The sequence below is a fragment of the Miscanthus floridulus genome, chromosome 18, assembly GCF_019320115.1.
Source record: "Miscanthus floridulus cultivar M001 chromosome 18, ASM1932011v1, whole genome shotgun sequence".
Classification (NCBI taxonomy): Eukaryota; Viridiplantae; Streptophyta; class Magnoliopsida; order Poales; family Poaceae; genus Miscanthus; species Miscanthus floridulus.
Genome location: NC_089597.1, coordinates 92,204,933 through 92,230,556, shown reverse-complemented (window position 1 = coordinate 92,230,556; position 25,624 = coordinate 92,204,933). Strand labels below are relative to the sequence as shown.

The following is a 25,624-nucleotide window of genomic DNA, read 5'->3' as shown; positions in this document are numbered from 1 at the left end:
ATAGCATCTGTACCTCCTTGGTCATCATCAGAATCGTCTGAATCACTGCTAACTACATCACCGATCCTGTCCTCCTCCTCCTGCTCCTCCTCTTCCCATTCGAAATTATTCACATCAAAGTCATTGCTTATACAACCTACTGCAGTTGAATGAAACTGCTCCTGCGTCAACTGACCATCCAAATCCATGTTACCCTGAGTTGCTTCTCCTTCGACCCCCAATTCTTGCTCATTGCCTCCAACACCGTCAATGGATGGGCCGTCCTGAACACCCTACATCCTGTACCCATTCTCCACCACCACCTCAGCCATGGTCACATTGAAACCTTAGAGAACCCTAGTGTAACGGGACCAGTGAGAAGGGTCACGCAAGGGCATGAGGACATAGTGTGCCCTAGTCTTCCCAGTATCAAATCTCTCCTTCAGTGTGAAATCACCATCAAACTTTGCATTCAAACGGACACAAAGGTCGTTGAAGCTAGGAGGTTCATCAAACCATTCCAATTCTTCTTCCATATCCTCAAACATACCATCTTCTCCCCTAACACTTCCTCCATACAAAACTCTAACACAACAATCCATCTGCAAAAGCATTTCAAGAAACTTCATCAAGTCGTCGAAATCGTCGTACGTAATGTCCATAGTAATATTAATACATATTTTAACTATAACTATACTAACTAATCTAATATTAACATCTATACAAGGTTAAATACAACAACTAATTAGACTAAATTCAATGTATAACTAGACTCAATAACTGTACTAACTAAACTACCTAACTTTACTACCTATACTAACTTACTATATTACCTATACTAACTAAACTAACTAACTTTACTAACTATACTTTAATAATTTTAATAACTTTATTAGGGGAGTACCTCGCTGCAGCACGCTAGACCGGGCCGGGAGGCGCGGGCACAGTCCTTGGCGGGCAGCCGCCGTGCGTGGCCGAAGGGGGTGGCGCGCTGGCGTGCGGGCTCGGCGGCCGCACCGGGCGAGCGGCGGCCGTGCCGTGCTCGGCGGCGGGCTAGCACGGGCGGGCTGACTGCCACGGGCGGACGCAGCCGCGGCGGCCGGCGGGCTCGACGGCGGGCTGGCGCGGGCGAATGCGGGTGTGGCGGCCAGGCGGCCTTGCTGCGCTGCTCGGACAACGGTGGCTGCTCGGCCACTGGCGAACACGGGCCGCGGTGGGGGTTTTATTCGGCTTTACCGCGCCACAGATCAGGGCGCGACAGTGCCGCGCCAAGATCGGTGGCGCGGCAAGCCCTACCCCATAAGTGGTCAGTGATTCCGGTCGCCGCCACGTTAGCCCTCTGCCGCGCCACCATACATGGCGCGGCACAGGCATTTGGCCGCGCCAGGACAATAGGGGGCGGCCAAAAGTGTTAGTTTAAAAAAACCGACCGTGTTAGATTTGAAATTAGTTTCCAAAAAGTGTTAAAATTAAAAAAAATCCAAATTGCACCATGCCTCCTCCATTTCAAAACACTTGGCAATTTTTTACCAAGCCACGCTTATACCAAGATGATCCATTTTTTTACAATAAAATAACTAGAGTACTCTTCTACGGTTATAGTTTAAATGTTTCTAGGACATTCATGTAGTACTTTTATAGGGGGGCAAACAAGGGGAAAACTGGTATTTGAAGCTCCATGAATTTGAAACAAATAAAGTGGTATAATTTAAATGTTTCTAGGACATTCATGTAGTAATTTTATAGGTGAAAGGTCCTAATAGTTAGAGGGGGGGTGAATAGCCTATAAAAATTTTTATAACAACACTAAGCAATGTGGTTAGACAAATATGAGGCGAAGCAATTCTTACGCTAGCCTACTAAAATGCAATCCACCTACCATAATTCTAGTATCTATAGTCTCTAAGCACACAAAAGGGCTATGTCACTACCACTAAGTTAGTGAGCTCTCAAAGACTAACTAAAGAGCCTCACTAACCACTAGACCCGATATAAGCTAGCTCTCAAAACTAATTATACTAAAGAGCTTAGCTACACTAGGAATGTAAGTACAAGAGCAAGGTAGTGAAGTTATACCATCGTGGCGAGAGACAATCAATCAATCACAATGAAATCTAATGAAATCCTCGGAGACAATGATGACACAAGATTTTTTTCACCGAGGTTTATTTGCTTGCCGACAAGCTAGTCCCCGTTGTGGTGATTCACTCACTTGGAGGTTCACGCGCTTATAGGTATCACACGCCTAACCTGCAATCAGGTGCTGCACAACCAACATAAGATGAGGATCACACAAGTCACAAGCAATCCACTACAGTACCTTTTGGCTCTCCACCGGAGAAAGGTCAAGAACCCCTCACAATCACCATGATCGGAGCCAGAGACAAGGACCTTCCGAAAGGTCCTAGTATGGCTAGAGGAGGGGGGTGAATAGCCTATTTAAAAATCTACAAATCAACTAGAGCAATTTGATTAGTATGACAAAAGGCGAAATGCAAACTTGCTCTAGCTCTACAAGGGTTGCAAGCCACCTATCCAACAATTCTAGTTGCAATAATTACTAGGCACACAACTTATAATGTTACTACTCACTAAGAGCTCTCAAACTTGCTACTCTAAAGAGCTCCACTAAATGAACTTAAAACAACAAAGCAAGCTCTTAATTCTAATTACACTAAAGAGCTTGCCACAACTAGTTTGCAAGTGTATAAATGAGTGAGTAGGATGATTATACCGCCTTATAGAGAAATGAACCAATCACAAGATGAAGATTAAGTCAATCACTGGGAGAATGCAAATAACAAGAGACAACCGATTTTCTCCCGAGGTTCACGTGCTTGCCAACACGCTACGTCCCCGTTGTGTCGACCAACACTTGGTGGTTCGGCGGCTAAGAGGTGTTTCACAAACCTCATCCATACGATTGGACACCGCAAGAACCTCCCCACAAGTGAGGTAACTCAATGACACGAGCAATTTACTAGAGTTACCTTTCAGCACTCCGCTGGGGAAGGTACAACTCCCCTCACAATCACCAAAGGTGACCACGTACAATCCCCAACTTGTGCCGATCCTCCACCGCTGCACCAAGCCGTCTAGGTGGTGGCAACCACCAAGAGTAACAAGCGAAATCCGTAGTGCAACACGAATACCAAGTGCCTCTAGATGCAATCACTCAAGCAATGCACTTGGATTCTCTCCCAATCTCACAAAGATGATGGATCAATGATGGAGATGAGTGGGAGTGCTTTGGCTAAGCTCACAAGATTGCTATGTCAATGAAAATGTGCAAGAGTGTGAGCTTCAACCGGCCATGGGGCTTAAATAGACGCCCCCACGAAATAGAGTTGTTGTACCCCTTTACTGGGCACAACGTGGGCTGACTGGATGCTCCGGTCAGTTGACCGGACGCTGAGCCCCCAGTGTCCGGTCGCTCGTAGTCAGCCATGTGTCCTGACTTCAACGGTCATTAGTCTTGACCGGACACTGCGCTTGAGTTGACCGGACGCTGAACACCAGCGTCCGGTCGTTTATAGTAAGGTTCCAAAATCGACTTTTGCCGACCGGACGTGTTCGGTCATGCTCGACCGGACCCTGCCAGCGTCCGGTCACACTGTGACTACTTGCTGTGCTGACTGACAACACGACTAGATGCAGCCCTTTAGCGTCTGGTCGCTTAGCGACCCAGCGTCCGGTCAGTTGACCGACGCCAGCATCTTTGCGACCAACTCCATTTCACCTCTAACTTCTTTACCCTTGCTCAAATGTGCCAACCACCAAGTGTATCACCTTATGCACATGTGTTAGCATATTTTCATAAACATTTTCAAGGGTGTTAGTACCTCACTAGATCCTAAATGCATATGCAATGAATTAGAGCAACTAGTGGCACTTTGATAACCGCATTTCGATACGAGTTTCACTCCTCTTAATAGTACGGCTATCTATCCTAAATGTGATCACACTCACTAAGTGTCTTGATCACTAAAACAAAATGGCTCCTACATTTTATACCTTTGCCTTGAGCCTTTTGTTTTTCTCTTTCTTCTTTTCCAAGTTCAAGCCTTTGAGCATAACCATGCCATCACCATTGTCATGATCTTCGTCATTGCTTCAACACTTGGAATAGTGCTACCTATCTCATAACCACTTTGATAAACTAGGTTAGCACTTAGGGTTTCATCAATTAACCAAAACCAAACTAGTGCTTTCAATCTCTCCCTTTTTGGTAATTGATGACAACCCTTACACAAAGATATGAAATAAGATTCAATTGAATTCATGTTGCTTGCCCAAGCATATTTACCATGTGTAAAGGATATGGACAAGTTTCATGAACTCCATATGGTAGCAATTGCTCCCCCTACATATGTGGTAAGAGTTTGGATTGTAGCTTTGCATATATGCTTAGATAGGAAATATAGGAGACAATTTCTACCAAATGATGCCAAGGTATAAGAGATGGACCTTTGAAGCGTGATACCAATCGGAGTGCACCATTATACCATCCTTAGCACCATTAGTAACTAGACATACATAAAAACTAGAATACCCCATAAGATCAATATTACAAGTAAGGCTCTAGTTTCCATATGATGAACATAAGTCTAATTACTTTAGTTAAATACCATTTAATAGCTAGATACCACTTGTAAATACATGGGAATGAAATCATTAGATATCCTTATGCATGCTAGTTTTTTTTTCATTTTATCATTCAAACCTACAACTAGCATACACCACATAAGCATGGATATTTGAAATTTAAAACTTGTGCCATGCAAGCAAACATATGAAATGCATATTCAAATGCACATACAAGTTCATGAGCTTGCTCCCCCTACTTGTGTGCTCAAGATTTTAATTGATCCCCTTCCTTTGTCATATCTTATCTCTCTACACTATTTCTCCCCTTATCACTTATCTTTGTTTCTCTCCCCCTTTGTCATTAATGACCACAAAGGCTTAAAGTAGAGATAGGTTCAAATTATGTGAAACTTATCGTTGGGGTGAAACCATGTGAAATGAGGATCATTTTTCAATTTGGTTCAATCTAGTTTACTTGCAAAAGATATTTAACTTGGTTTGATCCAAGGACAAGCTTCTTCACACCTCCAAATAAGGGTTATCTTGTACCATGTTGAGTTAAACACTTATAGCTTATTTTATAGATCAAACACTAGGTTTACAAGCCCACAAACATGTCATATGTTACCACTAGATCATTTCAAGCACACAAGCAATAGTGGTACCATATAAGCATCAAATTCATTTGATTTTCATGAATGAGCCTATTCAAATGTGAAATATGTCTAGATGCACTAATCATGTTCTTAGCAAGGATAAATGTCATGCCAATCAATTTATACCTTGTATTGCTCGAAGGAGAGGCATGTCATATAATGGGGTTGCATCAACACATATTGGTGAAGTCAAGTATGTTCAATTTATTCCTTAGCTTGTAAAACCTCTTCTCATCAAGTGGCTTGGTGAATATGCCGATAAGTTGATCTTCGGTGCCTACAATCTCTATGCAAATGTCCCCTTTTTGTTGGTGATCTCTTATAAAATGATGTCGAACATCAATATGCTTTGTTCTTGAGTGTTGAACCAGGTTGTTTGTGAGTTTGATGGCACTCTCATTGTCATATAGCAATGGCACTTGTTTGATCCTAATTCCAAAATCACTCAAAGTAGCCTTCATCCAAAGCAATTGAGCACAACAACTACCGGCCAAAATGTATTCCGCTTCAGCGATTGAAAGTGCTATACTGTTTTGCTTCTTTGATGACCAAGATACAAGTGATCTTTCCAATAGTTGACATGTGCCCGATGTGCTCTTTCTCTCAACTTTGCATCCTGCATAATCAGAGTCCGAATATCCAATCAACTCAAACCTTGCTCCTTTGGGATATCACAACCCAACATTTTGTGTATGCTTCAAGTACCTCAATATCCTTTTAGTTGCCTTCAAATGACTTTCTCTTGGTGAGGCTTGAAATCTAGCACACATGCATACACTAAACATCACATCCGGTCTTGATGCGGTCACATAGAGTAGGCTTCCAATCATAGACCGATATATCTTTTGATCCACCATGTTGCCACTTGCATCACTATCCAAGCTTCCACTTGTCCTTATTGGTATACTAATAGCTTTACTATCATCTATTCCAAACTTCTTGAGCATGTCCTTGATATACTTGCCTTGACTCATAAATGTGCCATTCTTCATTTGCTTGATTTGAAGACCAAGGAAGTAACTAAGTTCTCCAATCATGAACATCTCAAACTCACTTGCCATCATCTTGCCAAAGTCCTCACAAAAATCTTGATTTGTTGACCCAAATATGATATCATCAATATAGATTTGCATTATAAACAAGTCATTTCCAAGCTTCTTGGTGAAGAGAGTGGTGTCAACCTTTCCCATCTTGAATCCCATAGAGAGTAGGAAATCCCTCAATCTCTCATACCATGCTCTAGGTGCTTGTTTCAATCCATACAAAGCCTTTCTCAACTTGTAAACATGGTTGGGTTTCTTTTCATCTTCAAAACCAGGAGGTTGCTCAACATACACAAGCTCATTGATGTACCCATTGAGAAATGCACTCTTTATATCTATTTGGTACAACTTGATGTTGTGGGCACAAGCATAGGCTAACAAGATCCTAATTGCTTCCAATCTTGCAACCGGGGCATATGTTTCCCCAAAGTCAAGACCTTCAACTTGAGTGTAGCCTTGAGCCACTAATCTTGCTTTGTTCCTTATTACTATCCCATCTTGATCTTGCTTGTTCCGAAAGACCCACTTGGTTCCAATCACATTATGATCCTTAGGCCTCTCAACTAACTCCTATACTTGGTTTCTTGTGAAGTTGTTTAGCTCTTCATGCATAGCATTGACCCAATCAACATCCTTCAAAGCTTCATCTATCTTCTTAGGCTCAATGGATGACACAAATGAGAAATGCTCACAAAATGAAGCCAATTTTGATCTAGTTTGAACACCTCTTGAAATGTCACCAATGACAGTGTCCAATGGATGATCTCTTGCAACATTGATTGGTTGAAGCACTTGCACTTGATTGCTAGCATTTGATTGATCACTTGGTTGAGATGGTGAACTAGCCACTTGTTGATCTTACACATTGCCATCACTAGTGCTTGCTTGGATTTGATCATGAGAACCACTAGCTTGCACATTTGAGTTAGAGAGTACTTGATTCATGTCATCTTCAATATCAATCACCTCTCTAGGCCTTAACTCACCAATGTCCATATTTCTCATTGCCTTGATCAATTGAGTGTCTTTCACATCATCTAGATTCTCATCTTCCTCTTGGGAACCATTTGTTTCATCAAACTCCACATCATGAACCTCCTCAAGAGTACCACTAGCCAAATTCCAAACTCTATAAGCCTTGCTAGTAGTGGAGTAACCAAGCAAGAAACCTTCATCACATTTCTTTTCAAACTTGCTCAATCTAGTGCCTTTCTTCAATATGTAGCATTTACAACCAAATACCCGAAAGTATGCTATGTTTGGCTTTCTTCTATTCAATAGCTTATAAGGTGTCTTCTCCATCATGGGATGACAATAGAGTCGGTTGCTATAGTAACAAGCCGTGTTGATTGCTTTGGCCCAAAATGAATGACTCACATTGTACTCACTCAACATTGATCTTGCCATATCAATTAAGGTTCTATTCTTTCTTTCAACTAACCCATTTGATTGAGGAGTATACTTGGCCGAGAATTGATGTCTAATTCCAAATTCATCATACAACTCATCAATTCTAGTATTCTTGAATTCACTACCATTATCACTTCTAACTTTCTTAATGGTTGTTTCAAACTCATTGTGAACACCCTTGACAAAAGATTTGAATATTGCAAACACATCACTCTTGTCACCAAGAAAGAAGACCCATGTGTATCTAGTGAAATCATCCACAATCACAAATCCATATTTATTTCCACCTATGCTAGTGTATATGGTTGGTCCAAACAAGTCCATGTGCATCAACTCAAATGCCTTAGATGTGCTCATCATGCTCTTCTTAGGATGTGTGTTACCAACTTATTTTCCAGCTTGACATGCACTACATAGCTTGTCTTTCTCAAAAGTGACATCTTTCAAGCCTCTAACTAAGTCATGCTTAATCAACTTGTTCAATTGTTTCATTCCAACATGACCAAGCCTCCTATGCCATAACCAACCCATGCTAGATTTAGTGATCAAACATGTTGACAATTGAGCTTCTCTAGCATTGAAATCAACTAAGTATAGATTCTCATATCTAAATCCTTTGAATATCAAGTTAGATCCATCTACACTTATGATCTCTACATCATCCACACTAAATATGCACTTAAAACAAAGATCACATAATTGAGCTACCGATAAAAGGTTGAAGTTCAAGCTCTCTACTAGTAGCACATTTGAAATGCCCAAGTCATTGGATATTGCAATCTTACCAAACCCTTTGACCTTGCCTTTTCCATTGTCACCAAATATGATACTATCAAACCCATTGCTCTTGTTTTCATTAATTGAATTGAACATTCTTGAATCACCGGTCATGTGCTGTGTGCACCCACTATCAAGCACCCAATGCCTTCCTCCGGCTTTATAATTCACCTACAAAAGAAGATCAATTCCTTTTAGGTACCCAAACTTGCTTGGGTCCTTGTAGGTTAGTCACCAAGGTCTTTGGTACCCAAATGGCCTTCTTCTTTGGGCCTACAATTGGTGTACCAATGAACTTAGCCTTCACACCGTTGGCACCCTTATAAAGCATGTAACAAGAATCAAATTTGATTGAGGATACATTAGGTAGCTTATTCTTGTTAGTCTTGCAATTTTGCTCTATATGCCCAACTTGCTTGCATCTATTGAAAAACCGACCATTGTCTTTCATAAAGCTAGCTTTGGGAGTGACAAAGGCAACCTTGCCTTTCTTGGGGGTATAGCCTAATTCCTCTTTGTTTTGAGAAAACCTTTGGCTATCCAAGCACTTTAGCAAGCGAGCTTCTCCACCATAGGCATTGCCTAAGGCATGAGTGAGCTCATTCACCTCCTTCTTGAGGGTCTTATTTTCCACTTTTAGTGAGGCATCACAAGTGGTGGTGCTACAAGGAGTGTTAGTGGGAGCAACAAAAATAGATTCATCAATAAGATCATATGTTAGTCCCACATCACATGATATGATCACTTGCTCCTTCTTGGCTTCCTCTACTTTGTATTGCTCAATGAGAGAGGAGTGAGCCTTTTCAAGCTTAGAGTGAGCTTTGCCAAGCTTCTCATGGGCCTCCATTAGCCTCTCATGAGTAGCATTTAGCTCATCAAAGGATGGCTCAAGAAGTTTTACTTTCTTGCATAATTCTTTGCACTCCTTTCTCTTTATCTCATTGCAAGCGTGCACTTGCTCACACATGTCCAAGAGCTCCTCCTTGGTGTACTCTTCATCATCATCATCATCATTATTCCTACAAGAGTCACTTTCACATTCATCATCATCACTCTCATCATATTTTACCTTGGTAGGCTTTGTCATGAGGCATGTCGATGGAGTGTCAAAGATGGAGAGCTTCTTGTTGATGGCGATGCTTGCAAGTGCTCTTTTGATAGATTTCTTGTCATCGTCACTAGAGCTATCACCATCTGAGGAACCATCACTATCCCAAGTGACTACATAGCCTCCACCTTTCTTCTTCTTTTGGAATGTCATTCTCTTCTCCTTCTTTTTATTTTTATCTTTCTTGTGCTTCTTCTTCTCATCTTCATCATTATCACTATTGTAGGGGTAATTTGCTACAACATGATCAGGGCTCTTGCAATTGTAGCATCTTCTCGCATATTCTTTGCTCTTGGTGTGATCTCTTCTCTTTCTTGCACCATAGCCCTTCTTCTTCATGAATTTGCCCATCTTGCGCACAAATAGAGCCATGGCTTCATCATCAATATCACTAAGATCATCATCATCTCTTGATTCTTTCTTGGACTTGCCCTTGTTCTTGGATGATGATGAGCTAGCCTTGAATGCTATACTCTTCTTCTTCTTATCCTCTTCTTCCTTCTTGTCATCCCCCTCCCTTTCCACATGGTATGTCTCTTGTGTCATGACATCACCTAGTACTTGGTTGGGGGTAATGTCCTTCAATCCTCCTCTTATGATGAGCAATCTCAACATCTCAAATCTTGGAGGTAAGCACATCAAGAATCGATAAGAGACATCATCATCCTTGATCTTCTCTCCCAATACCTTCAAGTCGTTGACAATGACTTGCAATTGATGGAACATCTCCGGAATGCTCTCATCATCCTTCATCTTGAAACTTGTCAACTTGTCCTTGAGGATGTACAACTTGGCACTCTTCACCGCCGGTGTGCCCTCATATGTTTTCTCTAATCTCCTCCACACTTCATTTGCTCTTTCACAATCTTTGATTTGCTCAAACACCTTGGAATCAATAGCATTGTATATGGTGTTGAGAGCCATTGTGTTACATTGCTTGTTGATCTTGTCTTGGTTGGTGGGATCATCGGGATCGATGATAGCATAGTCATTCTTGGTCACTTCCCATACTTGATCATTCATTAAACCAAGATATATTCTCATCTTTCTCTTCCAATAATCATAGGATGTGCCATCAAAGAATGGTGGTTTGCCCCCCATATGGTTGAACACAACTTGAGCCATAATTTGACACCGAGGTTGTTAAGCCTTCAATCAAACGGTGACCACGGCTCTGATACCACTTGAAAGGTCCTAGTATGGCTAGAGAGGGGTGAATAGCCTATTTAAAAATCTACAAATCAACTAGAGCAATTTGATTAGTATGACAAAAGGCAAAATGCATAATTGCTCTAGCTCTATAAGGGTTGCAAGCCACCTATCCAATAATTCTAGTTGCAATGAGCTCTCAAACTTGCTACTCTAAAGAGCTCCACTAAATGAACTTAAAACAACAAAGCAAGCTCTCAATTCTAATTACACTAAAGAGCTTGCCACAACTAGTTTGCAAGTGTATAAATGAGTGAGTATGATGATTATACCGCCTTATAGAGGAATGAACCAATCACAAGATGAAGATTAAGTCAATCACTGGGAGAATGCAAATAACAAGAGACAACCGATTTTCTCCTGAGGTTCACGTGCTTGCCAACACGCTACGTCCCCGTTGTGTCGACCAACACTTGGTGGTTCGGCGGCTAAGAGGTGTTTCAAAAACCTCGTCCACACGATTGGACACCGCAAGAACCTCCCCACAAGTGAGGTAACTCAATGACACGAGCAATTTACTAGAGTTACCTTTCGGCACTCCACTGGGGAAGGTACAACTCCCCTCATAATCACCAAAGGCGGCCACGAACAATCACCAACTCATGCCGATCCTCCACCGCTGCACCAAGCCATCTAGGTGGTGGCAACCACCAAGAGTAACAAGCAAAATTCGTAGCGCAACACGAATACCAAGTGTCTCTAGATGCAATCACTCAAGCAATGCACTTGGATTCTCTCTCAATCTCACAAAGATGATGGATCAATGATGGAGATGAGTGAGAGTGCTTTGGCTAAGCTCACAAGATTGCTATGTCAATGAAAATGTGTAAGAGTGTGAGGTTCAACCGGCCATGGGGCTTAAATAGACGCCCCCATGAAATAGAGTCGTTATACCCCTTCTCTAGGCACAACGCGGGCTGACCGGACGCTCCGATCAGTTGACCAGACGCTGAGCCCCTAGTGTCCGGTCACTCGCAGTCAGCCATGTGTCCTGACTTCAACGGTCATCAGTCTTGACTAGACACTGTGCTTGAGTTGACCGGACGCTGAACACCAGCGTCCGGTCGTTTACAGTAAGGTTCCAAAACCGACTTTTGCCGACCGGATGCGTCCGGTCATGCTCGACCGGACCCTGCCAGCGTCCGGTCATACTGTGACTACTTGCTGTGCTGACTGACAACACGACCAGATGCAGCCCTTTAGCATCTGGTCGCTTAGCGACCCAGCGTCCGGTCAGTTGACCAACGCCAGCATCTTTGCGACCAACTCCATTTCACCTCTAACTTCTTTACCCTTGCTCAAATGTGCCAACCACCAAGTGTATCACCTTGTGCACATGTGTTAGCATATTTTCACAAACATTTTCAAGGGTGTTAGTACCCCACTAGATCCTAAATGCATATGCAATGAATTAGAGCAACTAGTGGCACTTTGATAACCGCATTTCGATACGAGTTTCACTCCTCTTAATAGTACGGCTATCTATCCTAAATGTGATCACACTCACTAAGTGTCTTGATCACTAAAACGAAATAGCTCCTGCATTTTATACCTTTGCCTTGAGCCTTTTGTTTTTCTCTTTCTTCTTTTCCAAGTTCAAGCCTTTGATCATAACCATGCCATCACCATTGTCATGATCTTCGTCATTGCTTCAACACTTGGAATAGTGCTACCTATCTCATGACCACATTGATAAACTAGGTTAGCACTTAGGGTTTCATCAATTAACCAAAACCAAACTAGAGCTTTCACCTTCCTCCGCTTGACGATCCTTGCTGCATCAAGCCGTCTAGGTGGTGGCAACCACCAAGAGAAACAAAGCGAAATCCACAGCGAAACACAATCACCAAGTACCTCTAGATGAAATCACTTAAGCAATGCACTTAGATTCACTTCCAATCTCACAAAGATGATGAATCTATGATGGAGATGAGTGGGAGGCTTTGACTAAGCTCACAAGGTTGCTATGTCAGTGCAAATGGCCAAGAGAGTGAGCTAGAGCCAGCCTAACGCCTTATATAGGCGTTGATGTAGACAAGGCCCGATCTTTCGAAAGGTATGATAGCGTCGATTGGTGGAGACTCGACGTTCATGATCTAGGCTTCGAACCAAGACTGATTTGAACCCCCGCAACCGTTACACCACTGCTCCATTGGTTATCAACCATGCGAACGCGATTGACCTCGTCAAGAAGGCTTTCCTACAAACGAATCGAGAACACAAGCAAGAACGGGATGAACGCAATCTGAAATTGCAAATAAATATGAGGTTTATGAAAACAAGAAGGAGTTCAAGTCTTTATTCGAAAGGACTAATCGCCACAGGCGAACAAGATCAAGAACTGAGGCCCTGGTTCACAGCAAGCAGCCTTGGTGGCACAGTTGCAGCAAAACGACTTCTGTTTCACGAGGAAATCAAGAACTAAACAAAACCCCAAACCCTAAGAAGAGCAATGGCTGCTAATTATAGAGTCTTGGGCGTCACCCCCCTGGACGTGCAACCTAATGGGCCCAAACACGATACACGGTCCAACCGACCAAAAGACGGTGTCGCGGCACCCTGGCAGATTCTGTACGCTGACTTGTTTCGACGATTCCTGTTGATTCCGAAGGACTTTTGATGTGAGACCACTTGCATTGGCTTTCTTATCTAATTAGCTTTCCATCCATATGTGGATCATAAAAACGGAGCCTGGACGCGCCCGTGTGATCAGTTTTATGACAGACTGGTCCTGGAACCCGAGATGGGCTCCAACTTCAGTTGGACTGGGCCTCCACCATGAGAAAGATGAATTGGACGCCCATGCTAGACCTCCTCCTCTCCTTGGCTTGTATGTGACGGAGTGATGTCCACATCAGGTGTTCCCTCGAAATTGAGCCGTTGGCTCTCTGTCAGCACCTTTCTCAGGCGACCGGACGCGCAGGTCTAACCGACCGGATGCACGTCCACCAGTGTCCGGTCGTTGGATGTCGTCCACGTGTCCCCCGCTTCAAACCACGTTCGTCGATATCCAACGGTCGATTCCAGCCGCGCCAATGAGACAAGTGACGACTGGACGCGCCGAACACAGGATCGGGCATGCCGGTGCCAGCCCTGCCCGCGCGCGCCCACGCCACCAAGCACTGACCGGACGCGCTGCTCCCAGTAGCTTCCCAGCATCAGGTCACTTCTAGTAAGCATCCAGAGAGAAAAATCTGTGACCGGACGCGTCCGTTCATAGGCGACCGGACGCAGCCCCAAGTCCGGTCCTCTCTGGCTCGCGAAGATGCACACATCAACGTACGTCACCTGTGATCGGACGCAGGCCCTGCGCATCCAGACACAAACACTGTTCAGCGTCCGGTCGTTCACAAAGACAACGCCTCCACTGCTCAACACTAACCGGACGTAGGCACAGAGTTTGGTCGCTGCGAGAGCAGCGTCCGATCACTGAAAAATAGTGCCTCAACTTCACCAACTTCTCCACCCTTACTCAAATGTGCCAACCACCAAGTGTATCACCTTGTGCACGTGTGTTAGCATATTTTTACAAAATATTTTCAAGGGTGTTAGCACTCACTAGAATCTAAATGCATATGCAATGAGTTAAACCATCTAATGGCACTTTGATAACCGCATTTCACGATGAGTTTTACTCCTCTTAATAGTACAACTATCTTTCCTAAATGTGATCACACCCACTAGGTGTTTTGATCACCAAAATAAAATGGCCTTATGGATTTTATCTTTGCCTTGAGCCCATTTTATTTTTCTCTTTCTTCTTTTTTAAGCCCGGGCACTTGATCATAACTATGGCCATAACACCATCATCATGATTTTCACCAATTGCTCCATAACTTGGAATGTGCTACATATCTCATGATTACTAGAGCAATAGGTTAGCACTTAGGGTTTCATTAATTCACCAAAACTAAACTAGAGCTTTCAATAGGGGCAAACAAGAAAAAATGGTATCCAAAGCACCATGAATTTGAAACAAATAAGGTGGTCAAAAAGTATAGTTTTGTGAATCGGATGTTAGTATTTATTTGACGCAAATTCTGGTCAACACATAGAACCGAGGGTGTGGAACTTAAATATTTTTAAGTGAACCTCATCAAATATTTTTTGACTCTTAATCGTATTGTCATTCAATCCACCGAAAACTCACGTAGAACCTAAAATACACTTTCGAAGTTGTTTGTGTCAATCATGATATTGGAGAAAACTACATAAATACTCCCTCCATCCTAGAATCTATAGCATAACATAAATTGTAAGGCGCATTAAGAGCTAATACAAAAGACACATGTACCATCACTTCATTTTCTAATCGATTTAATTCACGTATTGGATATTACATTTGTAGTAGTTTTTATGACTACAAAAAATGATCGTGGGATATTACATGCTATTACAAATATAACTGTATTAAGTTTGTATTTTAATAGTTGGGCAAATTATTATCAGTCAAAAATTGTAATCCTTGAACCTTGATAGGCTTGCTAATAGACCTAGGCCAGCCAATAATTATTTCATTAGCTAGTGGAAGGGCTAACAGGTGCCAATAATCCTTTGTACCTCCAACCAACTATCCAACAACATACAGCCTGTTCGGGAGGCCGTATCGTATCGTGGATTATTTACTGCTGGCTGGTTTGATGTGAAAGAAAAACACTGTTTCTGGCTGAAAATTTATGATCGTTTACGAGCAAGCGAACAGGCTGATATCAATCAGCCCCGCTAATAATTAGGGCTTCATCTTAATGTTCTTATTAGTAATGCCAATGTTCTTATCAGTAATGCATACATGGATAATGGATTATGCCACAGAAGCAGAATGACATGCCATAGCTCTGTGAGTTTGCGAAGAGCTTTAACTATCCGTATAAGTTTGTAAACTCTTCATATAAGTGTGATGGACAGCATGGTAGACTACTCACTGAGCAAGCCAGTAAACTCTGACATCAAAGGTAACTTCCAATTTCAAGCAAAAACTTTTTGAATTCAAAATTGATGTCAATCATTGCGGCAACTCGCAAATGCAGCAAGACATGACATACAGAATATGGCAGTGGTGCTATTTGACCACAAGTCCGCAATACATAGCCACATCCAAAGCCCAAACTAAACACAACCCCAATCAGCTCCCCAGTACACACCGAAGGGTCAACTTACCAGCCACACAAAAACAGCCAAAGCACACGATGAAAGCTAATCCTCAGTAGGCATACATACATGTTAAAAGTCTTGCTGTATTTGTACCTGGTACTGTTAAGTATCAAAGCCAGAGTACACGCCGCTCCCCCTCAGGAGCCGCTTCTCCTCCTCAACATAGTTCTTCCCCCTGCTGGCTTGCCCACGGTCCCTCTTCCGCTTCTCCTTCTGTGAGAAGGAAGCATCCTTCTTGTCTTTCTCTAATAATAACTGGTTGGGGGGCGCGTTCTGCAGACCGATAAGCTTCTCTCCTTCGGTCACTGCAGCCCTGGTCCGCTCGCGTTCTTCATAGGACTCAGGTGCATCTTCTTTGTCATTGCGGTCTTTCCCAGTGGACCAAGACCAGTTAGCTTCCTCTACTGGACGAACTGTCAAGACAGATGGGCCACCATGGTATCCATGCCGGCTCAAAGCACTAAAATCCACACCAGTTTTCTTCTTCTTTGACTTGGCCGCTGTTCATAGAGCTAAAATTAATGTTAAAATAAACTCAACAACAAGATATCATACTCAGAAGTCAGAACAAGCATCATCTGGAATTCATATCACTGTATTGGTACTTGCTATTTAGCAAATCAAACTGTGTCAGGCTTACAACATGGAAACCCCAAAATAGACAGAATAAGAAGACCCAACTCGTAAACGTCTGCTAGTCCAACTTTATGGAAGGAAACACTGGATCTACGTAAGCATGGTACATGGGATCCGAGGCCCAGAGACTAGCTAAGTGCTGGCCAGAGGTGGTCAGCCTATGGACCTCTTCAGTGGTCCAAATTAGGGTCTCAGCTCTGACAGGGTGGATGATAGCATCCAGACGCCGGTGCTCATCATCACTCCCAATCCTTTGCTGATCCCACTTTTTTAGGAGGACATTGGTGAGGTAATGCAAGGGTTGTTCATACAACTGCTTCAGCGATCCAGCGAGTCCCAGCCATGATGTGAATGTGATTACAGAATCACAGTAAGCAGGAACAGGAATGTGCTTCATGTATTGCTGATACATTTCGGCCCTCCTGATCAGAGCACCTGCATGATCCCATTACCGCATTAGAAAGATCATCATTCCCGAGGATCGATGACAGCTCAGTCCATGTCTCAGAGGTGCCCAGTTAAAAAACTAGTTTTTTTTTTCTCAACGGACATTTATAAATCTAAGAATTTAATCTTAGTTGTAATAACTGAATTGAGGGTTGTAGTTACCAAAAAAAAGTTGCAACAAAAAACACTAAAGCCATATTTTAAAAGCATCTTCCTTATTTGCACAAACTATTCCTTGGAAAAATTCAGGAACAAATTTCCTAAATAAACCAGTTAACCAGATACAGGTGTTGACTGGTAAACCGGCAGCTGCAGCTGAAAGCGAAACTTTGGGGTAAGGTAAGGCGAGCTTGTTTAGTGCCATTGCAATTGCAATCTGTAAAAAAGAATAGGAAACCTAATCTTTCCCAAAAATCCAAGCTGCTGTATTAATATGCTGACCATCAGTTTGGGAAACTCAAAACTTCAACTATCCAATTAACTCAAGGACAAGACTACATATAAGCTGACAACTTTCCATGGAAAACAAGTCAATACACCAGAGTTCACTCAATCACATGAAGACCACCATGTTCAAAGAGAGCTCTTGTTATGGTGATTACGTTGCTTAAGTAGCTTTCTTCATTTTTTAAGCAAAACTTGTTCAGCCTATTTTTCAGTTGCAAACCAACTTTTGTAAGGCAAATAAATATCAACTAAGCAAATCTCTCCAGTAACTAGCTTTTTATTATTCCCTCTACATTCAATTTGATCTGAGAAGACCACAGTCCTAGACCAATAAGCAGTAGTCTTCATACAGGGTTTCCAAACAGTAGTGTTCATGTATTGATGCAAATATAAGTCTTATGACCTGAGCTGCATCATTGAGAAGGTGAAACCTGGAGACTAGCCTACTAAAAAATCAGGTGTCAACTTAGGTCCAATCCACAATACACAGAACTTCAACAGTCACAGTACATCATCAATCAGCCATATCAATTCGTCGCCTAGTCCTATCCACAAGTGAAACACACAAAAGCGAAGTCATTCACGAATCAAAAGATCTCACCTTCTGCCACCGAAGAAGCATTGGAGGAATTGGGCAGCCCAAAGGCACTCCAACCATTCCCCTTCCCAGCACCGTCGTCAGAATCCGAGCTCAAGTCATCATCGGAAGATACGTCATCGGATTCCTTATGTAGCACCACCCTCTTCGTATCTTATAATCAGAAACAAGGTCAGCGCCACTCCATTAGGAGACAATCTTCATAGATGGTTAAAAGGTAACCTTTATATATTAGTTTGTTAATATTAAACCTATGGCAGTATGGCCTATGTTGCATCTATGGAAAGGTGAAAACTGAACAATAAGCACTACGTGACCACACTCATAATTGGGCAATCAATCATCTCAGGGCCAATGGAGACTAAATAAAGGTTTCAACAGTCACAGTGAACCAGCAATCAACCATACGAAGGCATCAGCCTATCCGCGAGTGAAACACCCATATGCAATGAGATTAGCGGATCTAGAGTCAGCAAACAACAGGAGAGCTCTCACCTTCTCCCGCAGCAGCAGCAGAAGCTTTGGAGGCGCTCCCGCCCTTCTCCTTCCCGCCTAATTGGTCGGAATCCGAACCCGAGGAGTCGCCGGAAGACACGTCGAGTGGCTCCACCGACGGCGCCGCCCTCTTCATATCTGATACCCGCAAACCCGCAAACGCGGTCAGCGCCACTCAATCCGAAGTCCGCAGAGAACGCAGAGGAGCAGGGGGTTTGGGGACTCACCTATATGGGAGCGGAGAAACCTCGCCGGATGGGGGTGAGGTTGAGGACAAGGCGGAGGACTTGGTGGCCGGTGGGTGGTGGCTTGGAGGCGTTTTGGCCTTGTGGAGGAGAGTAGAGACTGGCTGATTATATTCTTGGGCTCAGTAGACGACTTTGGCCCATATGGATCGATTGTCTTTCGATAATGCTCCATCACGGGCCCGCCTCGCTGCTCCCGCCCGCGCCGCTCCCTCACACCCGCATGCGACATGGCTCCTCTGCACTGTTTGGTTAGCTGGTTCGTATCGTCACTGGTTCGTGAATAAGTATTATTGGTTGGTTTGTGTGAGAGAAAAATAATATTCCGGCTGAAAATTTATGATTGTTTATGACAAGCCACAGCCAAACGAACAGGCTACTTGTCGCCCCGCCTCCACTGCGCCCCGTGCTCGGAATCGCGTCTCCTGCTCGGACTAGCGCTGCCCTTGAAGCTGCGTGCGTCATTCGCCTGCTGAAACCACTGTCGAGGCCCGTGCCTCGCACGCCGGACTAGTGCCGCCCTCCGCGTCACCGTAGCATCGAACTCCGCACCGGCATCAAGCTCCGTGTCAATGAGCCTTTTGCAACCATATGTTTCACGCGTTTCAATCTGTATGTTTCATGTGTTTTATGTGTTTCATCTGGATGTTACAAAAGGATCTGACGTTGCATATGTTGCAATAGCTATACACGTATGTTTCCAGTGTATGTTTCACATGTTTCAGTTGTTTCATGCGTATGTTGCAAATGTATATTCCATATGTTTTAGCTGTTTTCAGACGCATGTTGCAAGCGTTCATCTGGATGTTGCAGTGACTATACATATATGTTTCAAGAGTATACTGCATATGTTGCAACAGTCGGATGGATGTTGTAGACAAGATGAGACATTAGGACAGGGAAGGGCGCGGCGGGGGATGGCGCGGCGGCGAGGGGAGAGTGGCACGACGGGGGGAGGAGCGCGGCATGGTTGGGATGGAGGTGGCTGGCTTGACGCGGGGGCGCAGCCGTGGTGGGTTTGAGGCGCGGGATGGGGCGTGTAGACGGACGCAGTCACTAGCGTGAGTTGGGTGGCAGGCTACCGAACGCAATCGCTGGCGCAGGATCTGTGCGAGCGCGGAGGCGTCCGATATGCCGTGGGTGTAGGCGCCGTTAGCCCCGCCCGTTGTCTTTCGGGCGTAGAAAGCTGTTAATTTGGTTCATACATGGTCTGCATATGAGGGTCATTTTGGACTCTGAAGGGAGGGCTTCTCCCAGCTACAGTCAGTATTCGACGACTTGCGTCTTGCGGAAGGGAAAAACAAGATGCTCCTTTAGGGCACGTTCGTTTCACACGGAATGGAGTGCCGGAACAGATCCGGCTAGAAACGTTGATGTATTTTATACGAGCCAACAAGCACCGGGAAGTATTCTGGTCGGGAAAACGAACGGGCCCTTACCAATACGGTTTTCATCTGATTAAAAAAATCGGTTTTCATCAGTACGGTTTTATCAGTACGCAGTTACTAGTTCAATTTACTTTTTAAAGATGAAATGGTCAAAATCAGCCTGTTCGCTTGTTGGTTTCAGCCAGCCCAAACCAGCCCAGAAACTAACCAGCGAACAGGCCGAATGCCCCAGCCTGTGTTTTTTTACTGGTTTTCATAAAGGCAAAATAGGAAAGTGTTTTTGATACGTAAATTGCCAAGTATTTTCTAACAAATAAAGTGGTAAAAAGCGTCAAGTATTTGAAACTAAATCTTAGTATATTAGGTATGAGATGCTATTGGGTTTCTTTTTAAAAGATAGCATCTCAAGTTTAGTGTTCAAACTAAAAAGTGTATAGTGTATCAAATAATGCCCTCAAAAAGAAAGATCAAGCATATCCATGAATAGGATAAATTAATCCTTTTATTGAAATTTTATTCATGCATTTCATATGGAACGCAAGTATCTCAGCTGCCAAAATCCACTGCCGATGGATCACCACAAGATTCAAGAACGCGATATCAGCGGATCATTTGCTCCGATGCCATCAGACTTTGGGCACGGCGGCGAGGGAGGCCTCCAGCTTCTCCGCCGGGTGCGAGAGATCGACCATGTCGCCCCTCAGGTACTTCTCGTACGCGGCGAGGTCGAAGTGGCCGTGGCCGCACATGGCCATCAGGATGACCTTCTCCTCCCCGGTCCGCTTGCACTCCAGCGCCTCCCTGATCGCCGCCGCGATCGCGTGCGTCGGCTCCGGCGCCGGGATGATGCCCTCCGTCCTGGCGAATTGCAAGGCAGCTGCTCCACAGTTCATCAACAAACAAGTGACGCCAATGTCATGGTGTTGTTCTTCTTTCATCCATTTCCTTGTTGAAATAAAAGTCTCATTGTCATTGACGAAAGGTAGAGTAAGTAGGATACCTTGGAAGCATTCAGTCTGCTGTATAGCGATGGCATCCATGAAGCCCAGCTCGTAGACATGCGAGATCAGAGGTGCCATTCCATGGTAGCGAAGCCCACCTGCGAATTGAAGTGCCTCACCTCGATCAGCAAGAAGAAGAAGAAGAACAAACAGCAGACCGAGTAATCGAGGAGGCAAGAAAGCGTGTGAAGAAAAGAAACCTGCATGGATCGGGTCAGGGACGAAGCCGTGGCCGAGGGTGTGCATCTTCATCAGTGGCGTGAGCCCGGCCGTGTCGCCGAAGTCGTAGGCGTAGACGCCCTTGGTGAGCGTGGGGCACGCCGCGGGCTCCACGGCCCTGAACGCGGGGCTCATGTTGCCGCGCAGCTTCTCGCGCAAGAACGGGAACGCGAGCCCGCCGAAGTTGGACCCGCCGCCGGTGCAGCCGATGACGACGTCGGGCGTCTCGCCGAGCGCCGCCAGCTGCTCCAGGCACTCCTCCCCGATGACGGTCTGGTGGAGCAGGACGTGGTTGAGCACGCTGCCCAGGCAGTACTTGGTGTCGGCGTTGGTGGCCGCCACCTCCACCGCCTCGGAGATGGCGATCCCGAGGCTGCCGGGGCTGGACGGATCCTCCTCCAGGATCTTCTTGCCGGCCTCCGTCGCCGTCGACGGCGACGGGTGCACCTTGGCGCCCCACGTCTCCATCATCAGCCTCCGGTACGGCTTCTGGTCGAACGACGCGCGCACTTGCCACACCTGCATTCGTCAGTAGCGCCGGCGCCACCATCGCAAAATTCAGCAATGAACCTAATGTTGCTCGAGCAATCAATCGATCACGAACAGAGGAGAGGAGTGGCCACGCGATCTCGCGGCGAGAAAGAAACGCGCGCTCACCTCGCAGTTGAGGCCGAAGAGGCTGCTGGCGAAGGACAGCGCGCTGCCCCACTGGCCGGCACCGGTCTCGGTGACCACGTTCTTCACCCCTGCCGCGGCGTTGTACCACGCCTGCGGCACGGCGGTGTTGGGCTTGTGGGACCCCGCCGGGCTGGTCCCCTCGTACTTGTAGTAGATCTTCGCCGGCGTGCCGAGCAGCTTCTCCAGCCTCCTGGCCCTGAACGTTGCCAGCATTGTTTTCACTCACTCCATACTCTGAAAGTCTGAATCTCTGATCGCAACAGCAGCTATTGATCGACACAGAAAAAAAAAGTCATGAAGTACCTGATCAGAGGCGTCGGGCGCCAGAGCTTGTACACGTCGATGACCTCCTCGGGTATGTCAACGAAGCGCTCGTCGGTGACCTCCTGCCTGATCAGCTCGTCGGGGAACAGAGGGGAGAGGTCGCTGGGATTCAGAGGCTGGTGCGTCTGCGGGTGCAGCGGTGGCGGTGGCTTCACCGGCAGGTCGGCGATGAGGTTATACCATTGCTTCGGGATGCTCACCTTGGCGCCCGGATTCGAGCTGGCCCTAGCGGTGAATCTCAAGCTTCTCCTGCTGGCACTGGCAACCACTCGGTGTCGGTGCTTCGGTGTGCACAGCAGTGAAGCTCTCTGCTCTGGCCCTGCTGCTGCGTAAGAATGTATGTCATCACTCATCAGGTCGGTGTTTGCACTGTCATCCACCAAGATTAACAAGATTTAACGAAACTAGTCATCAGTAGGACCAACTATTTTTCCAATGTCGATAAAAGCTCTAGTCTATCCTTGTAGTTTTTTAGAATTCTAAGGACAAATCCCTGGTCCATAATGTGTTGCAAAACAAGGCTAAGAATACTAAGTGTTTACACAACTCGGCCTCGCTTTGCTAGTAGCACTGAAGTATTCCTTAACCCTCCTTGTAAGATCATCTCGAGTAATTGCAAATCAAATGTTGTATGGCAACAAATCTGAATTGTTAGATTATAAAAATCAGCTAAAATAATTTAATGGTGATCAAAACATAAAAGATTACTATGTGATAAATTATGACTGTACAATCCAAGCATCAGAATATAGTAATTTTGTAATCCACTTGAGACCTACTGATTGGAGTTTTATTTTTGCAAATACTGAGAGGAGATTATGAACTCTAAAAAACAACAACTTGCCCCTCCATCCTTGGCACCACAAGAAAAAGCTGCAGTATGCAAGGGCAACTAATGTAGTTCAAGAATCCAAACAGTTTATAGTGTCATAATCCATAATCTAGATTGTTATAATTATATTGTAATCTAGATTGGGATCCAAACATGTATACGCCTGGTCTCAAATCAGACTAGTGATGGTAATGCCCTTTCACAGCCAATTCAACCATTTAACCATTTTGAGGCCTGTTTGGTAGGACTATTCTCTGCTTTGGATCCTCCCCAAACGATTTAGTAGGATGAGCCGTTTGGAGTCTTTTTTAATATCTGACTCCTCCGGATGATCCCTTAAGGAGGAGCCCCTAGCTCCCAAATATGTAAAAAATTCAACCCGGTTTATTTTGAACCTAAAATTCTTGAAATTTGTCGGCCAACTTTTAATGCCTGGCCTAGCTACGACCCAACTACATATTTATGAAGTATCCAACTATCCGATCAGAACACAAAAATGGTCCCTTCTGCGACTTGGGTTTAGTATTCCAAAGTCGTCAAAACTCCACCCCATGCTTTATGCAATCATGGATGCAACCTAAACATGCTTCTGAAATCGTCAAAAATTTGAACCGTCCTTTATGCAATCATGGATGCAACCATGCAATGGTTCCTGTTATCCGATACTCCCCAACTATATATCTGATGAAGAAACAGACACGGTACTACAAATAATAATAATATTCAGATGCGTTGAACAACTAGATATTATGGCTTTTTTTTTTTTTTTTTTTGCTTTAGCTCCACGAACAGTTCCACCGGTGGAGCTGAAGCGATTTTGGTAAACCGTTTGGCAAAATGGCTTCCCAGTGAGAGCATGTTTTTAGAGGCCTGGAGGAGGAGCCGGGAGAAGCCACTTTTTTTTTTTGGCTCCATCCCACCCCAAATCACTGTGAGAGCATGTTTTTAGGGGCTTCACAAGTGAAGCTATTTTACTTTACCCTGTTTGATAGAAAATAGCTTCAAACGACTCCTGAAGCCGGTGGAGAAGCCCTGCCAAACGGGGCCTATATATTGCTACTGGATGCTGGGATGGGGAGTGGCCAACAAACAGCATCAAAAGTTCAAAACGATAACATAGTATACTCCTGGAGATTTGTGTTGGCAGAAAGAAAGCTAAAAAAATTGCAAGGGCGGCACAAGTTTGCCCAAGCTGAACCTGACCGAGCTAGGTAGAGAAGAAGAGGTTCTTGCTCCCACCTATCCAAAGAAGAAAGACGAAGCAAGAAGTACCTGGGAAGGTTAATGAGGTCGACGAGCTACTATCCAAGGTCATCAATAAAACTAGCCAGGATCGGAGTGACGGAGTCGGAGAAACAAAGCAAACGAATCGGCGGGAGGATGGTGAAGCGGGTGTGTGTATCCATGGGCGCACCTTGGGAGAGAGCAGGACGAAGGGTGGAGGTTGAGGCTGCGGCGGCGGCGGCCATTCTCGACTCCTGGAGCTGTGACTGCCTGCCTGCCTCCTGGGAGAAGGTGGTAGTTCAGCTGCTGGTCTGATGCTCGCGGCCGGTGACTGCCGAGTGGTTTAATTACCGCGTCTCACGGTCACGGAGCGCGCGGGCGGACGCAGAAATTTTTATGCGGATTACGGTGTAGTAGTAGTTTATTCAGAGGTTGCTTCAGGGAATCAGGGGCTCCCTTTGGAGAGGAGACCCGAAGAGAAGAGGAGCGATCCACCAGTCTGAGTGACCGCTGACCAGCCTGTCGACGTCGCTGTCCCCGCGCCTGCGCTTTCAATGGCACGGCGGCTGCGGCAGGGCACTTTCGTACCAAGCACACGCCGTCCGGCAAACGGAGTCCGTGGATGCGCACTTTGACCCGCTCGCCCCTCCATTGCATGCTCTGACCCCAACGAACTCGCCGGCGGCGGCGGCGGAGTAGGGCCGCAGGCGTATCGGTTGTTCGCTTCCTTTTTGCCCCCCACCCGCCCGCGGTTGGTGCAGCAGTTAACCGCGCAGGTTTACGCCCGTTGGCTTCGCCTGTAAGCCGTATTTTTTTTTTTACCAATGAATAGTATTTTTCTCTCACTACATATTAGCCAACAGCCGCCATGACTTATCAGTCAAGCGAACGGAGCATTAGGCTGAAGGAAAAATGTCGAAACTAAACTCGCGGTTTTTTTAAGATGTGTTGAGGTGTAAAATTTTAGAATGGATTGTGATAGGTGTCTCCAAAACAAGCAAGTCCTCGTTATGCTACGGTTAAAATTAAAAGTTGTGCACGTTTCGAAACACAGTGGAGAGATGCGCATGTCTGTGCGTCGAAAGGAACGGAGTGCGACCGTCGTCGGTTGGGCGTTGAATTTTTACGCTCACGATGGAGCATGGACCACGGTCATTGGATGATGCATGC

The 25,624-nt window shown here is 45.0% G+C and overlaps 2 protein-coding genes across 5 annotated transcripts; both read right to left on the bottom strand.

Annotated features, from left to right (window-relative positions):
- Positions 1-15,744: 15,744 nt before the first annotated feature.
- LOC136521499 (protein RDM1-like) lies at positions 15,745-18,881 on the bottom strand. 2 transcript variants are annotated; one of them, XM_066515250.1, is made up of 4 exons: positions 18,771-18,881; positions 18,544-18,681; positions 18,052-18,201; positions 15,745-16,420 (listed from the first exon to the last, which is right to left on the bottom strand). In XM_066515250.1, exons 2-4 carry the CDS (start codon positions 18,677-18,679, stop codon positions 16,023-16,025), a joined length of 684 nt encoding a protein of 227 aa, XP_066371347.1. In that variant the 5' UTR covers positions 18,680-18,681; positions 18,771-18,881; the 3' UTR covers positions 15,745-16,022. The 2 variants fall into 2 exon arrangements, with proteins under 2 accessions (XP_066371347.1, XP_066371348.1); XM_066515251.1 differs by lacking the exon at positions 15,745-16,420 and adding an exon at positions 16,511-16,991.
- A 1,748-nt stretch (positions 18,882-20,629) lies between these two features.
- On the bottom strand, positions 20,630-25,036 carry LOC136521971 (uncharacterized). 3 transcript variants are annotated; one of them, XM_066515762.1, is made up of 6 exons: positions 24,645-25,036; positions 22,378-22,720; positions 22,054-22,270; positions 21,378-21,915; positions 21,177-21,275; positions 20,630-21,053 (listed from the first exon to the last, which is right to left on the bottom strand). In XM_066515762.1, the coding sequence occupies exons 1-6, from the start codon at positions 24,697-24,699 to the stop codon at positions 20,803-20,805; spliced, it is 1,503 nt and encodes a 500-aa protein (XP_066371859.1). In that variant the 5' UTR covers positions 24,700-25,036; the 3' UTR covers positions 20,630-20,802. The 3 variants fall into 3 exon arrangements, with proteins under 3 accessions (XP_066371859.1, XP_066371860.1, XP_066371858.1); XM_066515763.1 differs by having other exon boundaries at positions 22,378-22,717; XM_066515761.1 differs by having other exon boundaries at positions 20,631-21,053; positions 22,378-22,723.
- Positions 25,037-25,624: the final 588 nt, after the last annotated feature.

Coding starts and splice junctions, on each gene's coding strand:
- LOC136521499 (XM_066515250.1), bottom strand. CDS start 18,679: ATGAAGAGGGCGGCGCCGTCGGTGGAGCCACTCGACGTGTCTTCCGGC. Junction 18,202..18,543: donor TGCTGCTGCTGCGGGAGAAG/GTGAGAGCTCTC, acceptor TCTGATTATAAG/ATACGAAGAGGGTGGTGCTA. Junction 16,421..18,051: donor TGCTTCTTCGGTGGCAGAAG/GTGAGATCTTTT, acceptor CTCTATGAACAG/CGGCCAAGTCAAAGAAGAAG.
- LOC136521971 (XM_066515761.1), bottom strand. CDS start 24,699: ATGGCCGCCGCCGCCGCAGCCTCAACCTCCACCCTTCGTCCTGCTCTC. Junction 21,916..22,053: donor TCTTCGGCCTCAACTGCGAG/GTGAGCGCGCGT, acceptor TGACGAATGCAG/GTGTGGCAAGTGCGCGCGTC. Junction 21,054..21,176: donor GCAGACTGAATGCTTCCAAG/GTATCCTACTTA, acceptor ACTGTGGAGCAG/CTGCCTTGCAATTCGCCAGG.